The following is a 12,652-nucleotide window of genomic DNA, read 5'->3' as shown; positions in this document are numbered from 1 at the left end:
TATATTTGCCGGGGTGTGTTGATATTAGTATATTTGTCGGTGTGTGTTGATATTAGTATATTTGTCGGTGTGTGTTGATATTAGTATGTTTGCCGGTGTGTGTTGATATTAGTATTTTTGCCTGAGAGTGCTGATATTAGTATATTTGTCGGTGTGTGTTGATATTATTATATTTGCCGGAGAGTGCTGATATTAGTGTATTTGCCGGAGAGTGTTGATATTAATGTATTTGCCAGCATCCAAGGAGCAGGAGAATTGATGTTTCGGGCATGAGCCCATCTTCAGGAATGTTTATGCCTGAAACATCGATTCTCCTGCTTCTTCGATGCTGCATGGCCTGCTGCGCTATTCCAGCAACACATTTTCAGCTCTGTTACTTTAAGGGTCTGATTAGGTCATGTTACTCTGATGGCAGTGGCCCGTTTGGAGTGTGCCCCAGCTGTTGTTAAACACTTCGGCCTCCGATCGTTCCTGAAGCAAATCACTTGCCTTTAATCTTCAGACTTTGAATTAGTTTGTTATTCTGAGGTGGATTCTAGAATCTCCAGAACCTGTGGTTCTAAACTGAGGAATAGGACTCGAAATTCGCTCTGCCATTTGATTGAGAATGAGGAGTAGGTTACCTAAGTGTTAACACTGAGAGGGATGAGTCAAGAAATGTGGGGCTGGGAAAGCACAGCAGGTCAGGGAGCATCCGAGGAGCAGGAGAATCGACGTTCGGGCATGAGCTCTTTGCCCGGAATGTGAAAGCTCACTGCGAGGTATGTTTAAATGTGTCTTTGTGGTTGCAATCCAATGTGAATTGATGTTTCAGGAAGTGGTTGAATGTTCATTCAGCCACAAAATGTCCTTGTATTATTTGCATTTCTCTTTCCAAAACAGTTCAAACAAATTAGACTGCACTCTGCCTCACATCATTTACATGAAGGACAAATCACATAAGGTGAACGTCAGCTGATTTTTCCCCTTAGTTACTGTTTCAATACCAGGTTGTTAGACCTTCCACAATAACTTTCAAAAAGAGGAAGTGCTTAACGAGCTTTAATATGTTGAGAAATTACAATGACTCTTTTTTTTTGCCCAGAGATTCAGTGTATTGGCTACAAGGACAGTGGAGCTGCCAATGCCCAGAGCAGGTGCTGTTGAGCTGCCATCCTGACCCACTGCAGGAATGCCCGACGCTGCCGCCAGGGAGGATCAGACACTGACATGGCCCCAGGGGGCTGAGGGACCTGGAGGGAAACCTCACAGCTGATGATGAACCAATGTATCTGCTGTTGTTGAAATTAGAGGGAGCAGAGGTCACGGGTTTAGAAGGACTGATGGGTTTTTAGACTGCACCTTGTATGTGCTAAACATGGTTATGGTAGGTGTGAGTGAGGGAGGGAGTGAATACAGAAGATTATGGCACACACAGACCCTCACTCTCTGGGTTATACAGGGGGGAATGGGCTCAGTGGGACACACAGACCCTCACTCTCTGGATTATACAGGGGGGAATGGGCTCAGTGGGACAGACAGACCCTCACTCTCTGGTTTATGGAATGAAGCCTCTTGAACAGTTTGTCATTTCACTCTTCCAGGTACATCAGGAATATTCCATCACACTGCTTCCTCGTTGCTTGTGGATAATGGACGGGCTTTGGGAAGTCAGGAGAATCCCAAGCCTCGTGACGTGTTGTTGCTTGATACAGGTCTCTTTCTGGTCCATAGTGAGCTGCCAGCTGATGTTAGTAGGAGATTCAGTCATGCTAATGCCACTGTTTGCCAGGTGGCGATGGGGAGATTCATTGCCTGGTACATGTATTGGGTCAGTGTTATGTGCCACCTCTCAGCCAGAGCCTGAACATTGTCCAGAATTTGCACAGCACTTTAAAATTGTGCCGACCATTCTGGGAAAAGAAATATTGAATAACAAGCAAATAATACAACCTGGTTTCCCAAAGGAGTTTAGGGTCAGCAGCTTCTACCTCTGGGTACTGCCTTTTTGGCTCAGGATTTCTGAATATCCAAAGAGCTCAAAATGTGAAAGGACACTATGTCTAACTTAATATCACACAACTGCCATAAGTTGCATCTCTGCATCACTGCTGTGTTGTCTTCAACATTAATACTCTCTCCCGTTTCCTGTCCACCTAACACTTCAGATTACCAGTACCGTGTACTGGTGCTTCCCTAGTTTATTTATATCATGCTGTATGAGCATTGTTTGTTTTGTCAGGACAACACAAGACTCATTACGTGAGAACCAATCCATTAATGACCTTGAAAGGTGCTCTTAAACCTAATCATACAACCTGTCTCCAATGTAATTGGTCTTTAGGTAAATGAGTTGCTTAGCAACAGTTCCCTTATTAGATCTATTTTCCCTTTTGCTGAAGTTGTTTGTGCAGAACAAGGCGGGACACTTTGACCATTTTCTTTAGTGTAACACAAAGTTTTAGAATCATCAAAGCAGTGGATTCATTGCAGGAGCTGTCAACATTCCAGAGTGATTCACTTCAGGGTCACAGCTACTTTCAGCACTGACAGGGGCTGCCATAACAACTGTTTGGAAATGCGGTCAGAGAGAGGAAGGGGTCAGGACAGGGGTTCGGGTGCCAAATGTGGAGGGAAGTGGTTTTCTGGGTGGAGGGCGTTTCGAGTATTCAGGGGCAAGGGTCCCACAGTAAATCAGGGTTTGGGTTAGGAGGAAGATTGTTAAATAATGTGAAAGGTTGGGGACAGTGGTAATTGGGTGGTGGGATGGGGTGGGGCAGGGGAAAGGTGTGCGGCCAGTTTTATAGTTAGCCATGAGTTAGATTGTAGTTCCTTGAACTATTCCTCCAAAGTGTCTGACACTAACTTGGAATCGGGGACTTCTGGAAGTTTCAATTTCCCCAGAATTTCTGCTGGGTCGTTAGTGCACCGGGACGTTCTCATGACTTCCGATGATTTCCGATTGGAAGATCTGGACCAAGGCCTGAGTGTATCAGGGTGAGAACCACACTGTGGAATCTAACTCACAGAAAACACCAATTAATCATTGTATAACCACAAAGATCAAACACTGTGCTATCAGATCACTTACAAGAACTGCACATAACCCTTGTGTTCTGCATTGTGTCTCCCAATCAATCAAAATTTTAACGTCAATAATTATTTACCGTGAGTGCCATGTTTGTCTTGAGTACCTCTCTGTTTATAGCTGGTTCCCAAGGCAACCAGCTGTATGGTTTCTCAAACTGTTTACCAGTGAGCTGGATCACCGCTGCACTCCCCAGTTCAGAGCAGGCAGTCTCTAGTTGAGAAGCATGTACTTTGCAGAGAACAATGTCTTTTATCCTCAAACATGGAAACAAGACCCTCGCAAACTGTGGATATTTCAACAGGTTAGTGACACTGTCAGGGCTGGGCTGTGCTGTGAGTGAGGAGTGCCATTTGAAACTATCACTGTTCAGCTGTTAGCTTCTCCATGCTAGTGGATAGTTCCTCACAATAATGTCATGAGCTGGGGCTTTCTCAGAGGTCACACACTTACCTCTGAGTCGGAACATTAAAGGCCAACTACGATTTGAACACAAAGTGACAGCTGACACTGCAGCAGAGTGATGAGGGCGTTCTGCATTGTCAGAGGTGCTGCTTTTTGTTGAGACGTTAAAGCAATGACAGATCTACCAAACTAGTCGGGAGAGAAGTGATCCTCTAGTACAAATGGAAGATAGGAATTCTTCCAATGTCCAAACCAATATCCATCCCTTGATTGACACTTGATCATTCACATTCCTGATGAAGAGCTTATGCCCGAAACATCGATTTTCCTGCTCCTCAGATGCTGCCTGTCATGCTGCGTTTTTCCAGCACCACAGTCTCAACTCTAATCTCCAGTATCTGCAGTCCTCACTTTCTCTCTTGTGGTTTTGTACACTAACTGGAAGTGGTGACACTGTGCTAACGTCATTGGATTATGGATCCAGACAGCTACATGAATGTTCTGGGCAGATGGTTTCAGACCCCAACATGGTGGCTGGTAGAATTCAAATTAAATCAATAACTCTGAAACGTCAAGTTGGCCACATCATTGGCCACTGGAATCTGGTTGACTAATACCCTTTGGGGAGGGAAATATTTCTGAGGGAAATAGCCCTGCTCGAGCCTAATGCAAGGTGCTGGAGTTGGAACCATCTCTGATAAGAAGCCACTCAGTTCTGGGGCAATTAGGGATGGGCCACACATGCTGGACTTAATCCTGACACCCATGAAAAATTTGTGAAAGGTTTTTTGAGGGTCAATGCTCCTAAGAGAATTAGGGTTGCGGGGGCGGGTAGGATATTGGATGTTTAAATATAAAGAAATATGCGTTTCCGTAGCACCTTTCAAAGATTCAAAATATCTCAAAACGCAATGCACTCTTCAAGTGTGGGCACTTTTGTAATTCTTTGCAAACATGGTGGCTGGCTTGAGCACAGCAAGATCCCACAAACAGCAGTGGGATTAATTGTTTTCATTACGACAGACTCCTTGGCTATTTCCTCGTGCCCCGGCCCCCCCCCCCCCCCCCTGTTGTGTGATCACTATTTTTAATGACATATTCTCCTCAAGTCCCCAACCAGGCAGAGCCTCCCATTCAAGGTAACTGTGGCTAGTCAGTGGGTCGAAGGAGGCCACTCAGCCCAGGGACGAATCTTGCCCTCCTGAGGAAGGGTTACACCTGAAACATTGCTTTCTCCACCTCCTGACACTGCTGTGTTCTTCCAGCCTCCTGCCAGTCTGTTTGGTATCTCCCTCCTGGAGGCAGCGTTCAGTACCCTTTAACCTTCACCCTTTAACAGTAACCCTGTCAAGGTTGGAAATCCAGCAGTGGGGAGGAAAGTGTGCCTCCTGCCTCTATTTGGTGTTGTCAGTTCCATTGCTCTGCCCACTCCATGGTGTGCTTCACATCCTGCACCCAGATGTAGCTTACAGACCATGCGTCGGAATCATCAAATGCATCAACATTTCCACTTCGAATATCAACAGCTCCCTTTTTTTAAAAAACATGTTCATTGATGGGATGAAGTGTTGCTGGATAGGCTAGCATTTATGGAGTCAGTGAGGACTGCAGATGTTGGAGATCAGAGTTGAGAATGTGTTGCTGGAAAATCACAGCCGGTCAGGCAGCATCCGATGAGCAGGAAAATTGACGTTTCGGGCCAGAGCCCTTCATCATTCCTGCTCCTCGGATGCTGCCTGACCGGCTGTGCTTTTCCAGCAGCACTCTCTTGACCAGCATTTATAGCCCATGCCAGAGGGCAGTTCAGAGTCATTCACCTTGCTGTGGTCTGGAGTCACAAGACCGGGTAAGGGTGGCAGTTTCCTTCCCTAAAGGACAATAGTGAACCAGATGGGTTTCCCAATCAATTGACGATCATTATTAGATTTTTATTGAATTCAAATCCCACCATGTGCAGAGGTGGGATTTGAACCTGGGTCCCTGGAATATTACCTGGCTCACTAGATAAACACCAGTAGGCCATCACCTGACCCTAAAATACTCAACCCTTCCCATCACCAACCTTTCAGGTTTCCATGGGGATGCTTGTGCCATCAGGTAGGATGTTTCCTGAGGTCTCGGGTCCAGTATTCCTCAACACTGACAGAAATGTAACTGATGGAGATTTGGCAGGACCTCTTCCACAGTTCCAACACGGCTAGATGGAACTTTAGGACAGAAATGATTCATTTCTTCTGTCCAAATGTTTTCCTTTGATCTTTGTTTATGTTCCAATTCCCTTTGTACAGATTAACAACAGTTCAGTTCCATAAGGCCACTGGTATATTGTAGATTATAGGTGACTCCTTCCTCCTATTGTTAGGGCCAGATTCTGGGTGAGGCCCCCAGGTAATTGAGATTCCCAAAATTGTCAAGCTGCCGGTTGAGGAGGGGGTGAACTGGCTCCCTTTTATTCATCTGCCCTCCCCTCCCCCCTTATTTCATTGATGTTCATTGATGAAGTGAATTGATGTTCAACAATGAAGCATTCTTGAGTTAATGAAAACAATGAGGTTATAAGTTACTAAATGCAGAAGAAATACAAACACAACACACATACAAACAGATTAGCAATGAGGAGTAAGTCCAAAAAAAAGTCAGAAATTAAAAGAGACACAATTCAGTCACGAGGTCACTTGTGAAGCACAGATAATGGATGTTAATAGTTAAACAGATACTTTTGGGTCAAAACTGAAACTGCTGGAAAAGCTCAGCAGGTCTGGCTGCACCTGTAGCTGGGAAACTGTTGGTTTTTATGCAGCAGATGGGGAAGGTCAGGAGTAATCGACAGGTGGAGTTAGAGCCTGAAGAGAGGCAAGAACAATTGGTCAGACAGAGGAGTGGATAACAATCAGCCCGGGAGAATGAGTAGCTACTAATAGGGTCTATTTGAGGCTAACAATGGGCTGTCTGTAATAGCAGACCATGTGACACCAAGGCCTGGTGTGTGGGGGCTGTGGCCAGGACATGGGAGAAGGCTCCTCGAGCTGCAGAACTCTCAAACTCCATGTTAAATCCAGATGGCTGGTCGCATTCCCAAGGTGAAAATGAGATGCTGATCTTCAGCTTGCGCTGAGATTCACTGGAGCACTGCAGCAAGCCCGAGACAGAGATATTGGCCAGGGAACACGGTGGGGGGTTAGTAGGTAACTGGAAGCTCAGGGTTATTTTTTGTGGGCAGAACGGAGATGTTCTGTGAAGGGGGTCACCCAGCCTATGCTTCGTTTCCCCAGTATAGAGGAGACCACATTGGGAGCAGCAAATGCAGGAGACTAGATCGTGGGGAGTGCAGGGAACGTGCTGCTTCACCTTTCGGTTCTGACGAGGGGATGTGTCTGGGGTAGAGTGTTGGTTGAAGCTCTTGTGCAGTGAAGATGTTGCCATAGTGGGGTGAAAATGTGGTCCTCATGGCCATTCCGTGTGTCTGGATGGAGACCTGGTTGTCGAAGGCGAAAATGCTGTGGTCGAGCATGAAGCAGCTAAGTTGGAGGATGGTGTTTGGAGACTGGCAGTTGTTGGTGTTGAGTACTGAGGCTGTTGCCATGATGCCATCATTGTGGGGGATGCTGGTGTAGAGTGCGGAAACATCCATTGTGACAAGGAATGTTCCCGGTTCGACTGGTCCGTGGGTGCTGAGTTTCTGTAAGAAATCTGTAGTGTTGTGACAGAAACTGGGGGTCTCCTGTACAATGGGATTCAAGATGCCCTCGACATAGCCAGAGAAGTCCTCACACAGGGTCCCACTGCCTGATGTGATGGGATGTCCTGGTGTGTTGGCTTGGTGTTTCTTTGGAAGACAGCAGAAGTCTCTGCTCAGATGAGGAGGAATGCAATGGATATCTACAGATAAAGTGCCCTCATAAGAACAGTATACGATGCTCAACTCATCGATCGCTAGTTCCGATGTGCCACAGCGAGAAATCTCAATGACATCCTCAGGAGACAGACATAGGACACGATCGAAAGGGTACCTTTTGTCATCCACACTCCAGGCCTACCACAGCCAGGAGTCACCTCCTACACTGCTCCTGCCTCCCCATGACATCAACTCGATTCCAGTGAAACATCCCTGAAGGTTCTGTGTCTGCTTCAGCCTCTGAGTGAGTGTGAGCACACTGAGTTCCTGCTGTTACCATAGCGTTGGCTTTCTGGGCTGTCTCTATGACTGCTGTGTGTGCGCTCCTCCCTCCCAGCCCCCTGCGATGTTTGGATAACCAGTCCAGCGGGTTTTCTGTTTGCAGTAACACCTCAGGCTGTAGGTGGCTGAGCTGGCCTGACTGTGTGGCCACATCATCAGGGCCTGTGTTCATTGTCAACAAACACGTTGACCACATCCAATGGCAGAATGCTGATGGCTCCCATGGTCAGTGCTGTGGACACTCCACATGCAGCTGGTAAAGGCATGTATCTCCTTCAATCCTTTTACCAGCATCTTGGCACTCACAACACTCTCTGAGGGCAATGCCATGTCTTTTCCCAGAAGTTGAGTTTGGCTGGGCCTGGGCGGGGGTGAAAAACATCGCTCAGTATGATACAGACTTGCTTGTCTTGAGCTGGAGAAATGTGGTCATCTTCTATGTTTCTATGTTTCCTTCTCCTTTTCTTGATATTCCAAGTTCTGCTGCTTCATCTTAAATCCCTCTACCACCTGTCTATCCATTTCATCACTGCCAGTTTCCTCTTGTAAAGTATTAAGCATCCCTTTTCAAATTTTGGTTTTCTGAATTTTGGGCAAAGTTATAACCCAAGTGTCTCACTAAATCTTGTAACTGTTCAATGGACAGGCCATTTTAATCCTGAAATAAGTTTCTCCAAATTCCTCTGGGAATGTGCGAACATCTCCAATACAAACGGAAACCTCTTGTATTTTGTTTCGTTGAAATTGGATAAAGCTGAGTTACACAGGAAGTGAGGCCTGCAGATGCTGGAGTGTTACGGCCGAGAGTGTGGCGCTGGAAAAGTGCAGCAGGTCAGGCAACATCTGAGGCGCAGGAGAGTCGATGTTTTGGGCATAAGCCCCTCATCGAGAAAGCTAAGTTACCTCGATCAGACAGCTTTATTTAATCTATGATTTCAAATCTCAGCCATGACCCCTTGATTTCTAACAACCAGATGGACTCTTTCAAACTGTCAGGCTCCAAAGAGTGACTACAATGGTCAGCAATTCTCAGGAAAAAGATAATTAATCATTAAAAATATCTCTATCTGTTTTCCACAGCACGTTCTTTGATTAGATTCCCTACAGGGTGGAAACAGGCCCTTTGGCCCTACAAGTCCATACCAACCCTCTGAAGAGTAGCCCACCCCCCCTACATTTCGCTCTGACTAATCCACCTAACACTGTGGGCAATTTAGCATGGCCAAGTCACCTGGCCTGCACATCTTTGGACTGTGGGAGGAAACCCATGCAGATAGGGGGGAGAAGGTGCAAACTCCACACAGACAGTCACCCGAGGCTGGGATCGAACCAGGGTCCCTGTTGATGGGAGGCAGCAGAGCTAACCCCTGAGCTACAGTGCTGCCCCTAATTACTATTCACAACTACAATTCACAATTAACGTTCACAAATTAAAAATGGTAATTTCTGAGCTAATTTCAATTTTTGAATGATTTTCAGGAATTTAAATAGGTGTTTCGTCAATTTCAGTATTTCCTGGAATTGGCTGAACTTTGGCTTAACTTCAGTGAAAAAACTTCCTACATTGGGGATGGAAATCATTGGGCCATTGCTGTCTCACTACCTCCACCAGGTGGCTGGATTGTGTACTGCCCTGTAGCAGAATCACTGAGATGTTCCCATTAAGCCGACAAAGTCATTGTGGGGAATCTCAAACAGCAGATTAGCAAGTGAGTCATTTGATTTATATCTTCACGCCTGAAAATAATAGAAATATCAGTCCGACAGGCGAAGTTTAGAGGAAACTAGTGAATGGCTATTGCTTATAGCATTGTGTGTAGGCCCAGTACAACAGGGTGGCAATATACAGCAATGTTAGACATTAGAAGGCCATCCTTAAATGGGAGTTTGAAAGTGGAGGAAGTTTTTGATCTTGTTACTCCCATCGTCAAGCTTTGAAAATACTGAACTGGATCAAGAAAGTGGAGTCCCAGGTAAACAGGAATGCAGAATCCAGACTCTCCTGCTCCTCCAATGCTTTCTGACCTGCTGTGCTTTTCCAGCTCTCCAAAACAAAATCAATCCTGACTTCTAGCATTTGCAGTCCTTACTATCTCCTAATAGTGACGAATGTGTTCAGTATGCTTGCCTTTCTTGGCCAATGTGTTGTATATAGCAGTTGGGGGGTCATGTTGGGGCTGTACAGGACATTGGCTCAGCCACTTTTGGAATAGTGCGTTCAGTTCTGGTCTCCCTGTTATAGGAAAGGTGCCATGAAACTTGAAAGGGTTCAGGAAAGATTTACAAGGATGTTGCCAGGGTTGGAGGATTTGAGCTACAGGGAGAGGCTGAACAGGCTGGGGCTGTTTTCCCTGGAGCATTAGAGGCTGAGGGGTGGCCTTACAGAGGTTTATAAAATCATGAGGGGCATGGATAGGATAATAGGCAAAGTCTTTTCCCCAGTATGGGGGAGTCCAAATCTAGAGGTCATAGGTTTAGGGTGAGAGGGGAGAGATTTAAAAGGGACCTAAGGGGCAACTTATACACGCAAGAGGGTGTGTGTGAATGCAATGAGCTGCCAGAGGATGTGTTGGAGGCAGGTACAATTGCAACATTTAAGAGGAATTTGGATGGGTATATGAATAGGAAGGGTTTGGAGGGATATGGGCGAGGTGCTGGCAGGTGGGACTAGATTGGGTTGGGATATCTGGTCGGGATGGACGGGTTGGACCGAAGGGTCTGTTTCTGTGCTGTACATCTCTATAACACTATTTCTAGAACATTGATTGAATGCTTTGTTATTTTCTGCCCCTGAGATGCATTGAGATGGGATGCTTACTCAGTGACGTTAGCAAGCCCTGCTTAGTGTGGCTGCCATTAATGTCAGAGTCTGTTTCCATTCAGCTCACGCTAACAAAATGATTTGTGATTGTATTGGTTATTAATCCAGAACACTACACCCTCCTCCTCATGCTCAGAAGAATATTGTATGCGGACACATAGAATCCCTACAATGTGGAAAGAGGCCATTTGGCCCATCAAGTCCACACTGATCCTCCAAAGATCTCCACCTTGTGGCTGTAACCCTCCATTTCCCAAGGCTAACCCATCCTAACCTGCACATCTTTGGACTGGAGGAGGAAACCCCCATGGACGGAGCAATGTGTAAACTCCGAAGGGTAAGAGTGACTCTCCAACCAGCGAAGAGTTTGTCCCCTGACACCCATTGATTCCCAAATTGTTACAGCTCCTGAATGCCACACCCAGTCTAATTGAACCTGATCCCTGGCGTGCTGCCCCATATCTAAAGGCTGGTAGTTTTCTGACACCTTCCACAATCTCAAAACTCTGCTCCAGCCAAAACAGTACTGTTTGAAACATTGAGCAGGATACATTTCCTTTCTCCACTTCCCTGGAAAGAGAATGGACAGGATCATCAATTATTACAAAATCTTACAAAAAGGAGAGGTTACAGAAAGGAAGTTACCCAGCTTCACAATCAGAATGAGACCAACCAGTGTCCCCATGCTCAGTGAGACTGACCACTTTAAAACATAATTCACAAGTCAGCAACTATGGAAACAACCCTGACGATTATTTGGACCAGTAGCCATGCAGGGAAACAGGGTGGGACATGAGCAGCCATGCTTCTACAGACACGATAGTGCCAGGTACATCTGTATCTGGGAGCGCTGATTAAACGTTCAGCCACAGAGAACTCCTTTGCAAAGCTGGACTTGGTTTAACATCTTACCCGAGCGCTGGCACCAGGAATGGGAGAGGGAGATCACTGCAGAGGGAATGGGAGAGGGAGATCACTGCAGTGGGAATGGGAGAGGGAGATCACTGCAGTGGGAATGGGAGAGGGAGATCACTGCAGAGGGAATGGGAGAGGGATATCACTGCAGTGGGAATGGGAGAGGGAGATCACTGCAGTGGGAATGGGAGAGGGAGATCACTGCAGAGGGAATGGGAGAGGGAGATCAATGCAGTGGGAATGGGACACAGATCACTGCAGTGGGAATGGGAGAGGGAGATCACTGCAATGGGAATGGGAGAGGGAGATCACTGCAGTGGGAATGGGAGAGGGAGATCACTGCAGAGGGAATGGGAGAGGGAGATCAATGCAGTGGGAATGGGACACAGATCACTGCAGAGGGAATGGGAGAGGGAGATCACTGCAATGGGAATGGGAGAGGGAGATCACTGCAGGGGAATGGGAAGAGGGAGATCACTGCAGAGGGAATGGGAGAGGGAGATCACTGCAGAGGGAATGGGAGAGGGAGATCACTGCAGAGGGAATGGGAGAGGGAGATCACTGCAATGGGAATGGGAGAGGGAGATCACTGCAATGGGAATGGGAGAGGGAGATCACTGCAGAGGGAATGGGAGAGGGAGATCACTGCAGAGGGAATGGGAGAGGGAGATCACTGCAGAGGGAATGGGAGAGGGAGATCACTGCAGAGGGAATGGGAGAGGGAGATCACTGCAGAGGGAATGGGAGAGGGAGATCACTGCAGAGGGAATGGGAGAGGGAGATCACTGCAGAGGGAATGGGAGAGGGAGATCACTGCAGAGGGAATGGGAGAGGGAGATCACTGCAGAGGGAATGGGAGAGGGAGATCACTGCAGAGGGAATGGGAGAGGGAGATCACTGCAGAGGGAATGGGAGAGGGAGATCACTGCAGAGGGAATGGGAGAGGGAGATCACTGCAGAGGGAATGGGAGAGGGAGATCACTGCAGAGGGAATGGGAGAGGGAGATCACTGCAGAGGGAATGGGAGAGGGAGATCACTGCAGAGGGAATGGGAGAGGGAGATCACTGCAGAGGGAATGGGAGAGGGAGATCACTGCAGAGGGAATGGGAGAGGGAGATCACTGCAGAGGGAATGGGAGAGGGAGATCACTGCAGAGGGAATGGGAGAGGGAGATCACTGCAGAGGGAATGGGAGAGGGAGATCACTGCAGAGGGAATGGGAGAGGGAGATCACTGCAGAGGGAATGGGAGAGGGAGATCACTGCAG

At 47.1% G+C, this 12,652-nt stretch overlaps 1 protein-coding gene across 1 annotated transcript in view; it reads left to right on the top strand.

Moving 5' to 3' along the window:
* Positions 1-3,242: 3,242 nt before the first annotated feature.
* Positions 3,243-12,652, top strand: part of LOC122548242 (proline-rich protein 29-like) — a 24,506-nt gene continuing 15,096 nt past the window's right edge. Inside the window, exon 1 of the mRNA XM_043686776.1 lies at positions 3,243-3,371. Within this exon, the coding sequence (XP_043542711.1) occupies positions 3,294-3,371 (78 nt within the window). The 5' untranslated portion in view covers positions 3,243-3,293. The remainder of the gene's footprint in view (positions 3,372-12,652) is intronic.

This window comes from Chiloscyllium plagiosum, unplaced genomic scaffold (genome assembly GCF_004010195.1).
Source record: "Chiloscyllium plagiosum isolate BGI_BamShark_2017 unplaced genomic scaffold, ASM401019v2 scaf_11422, whole genome shotgun sequence".
NCBI classification, from domain to species: domain Eukaryota; kingdom Metazoa; phylum Chordata; class Chondrichthyes; order Orectolobiformes; family Hemiscylliidae; genus Chiloscyllium; species Chiloscyllium plagiosum.
The sequence above is the reverse complement of the archived record's forward strand: the minus strand, read 5'-3'. Positions and strand labels throughout refer to the sequence as shown.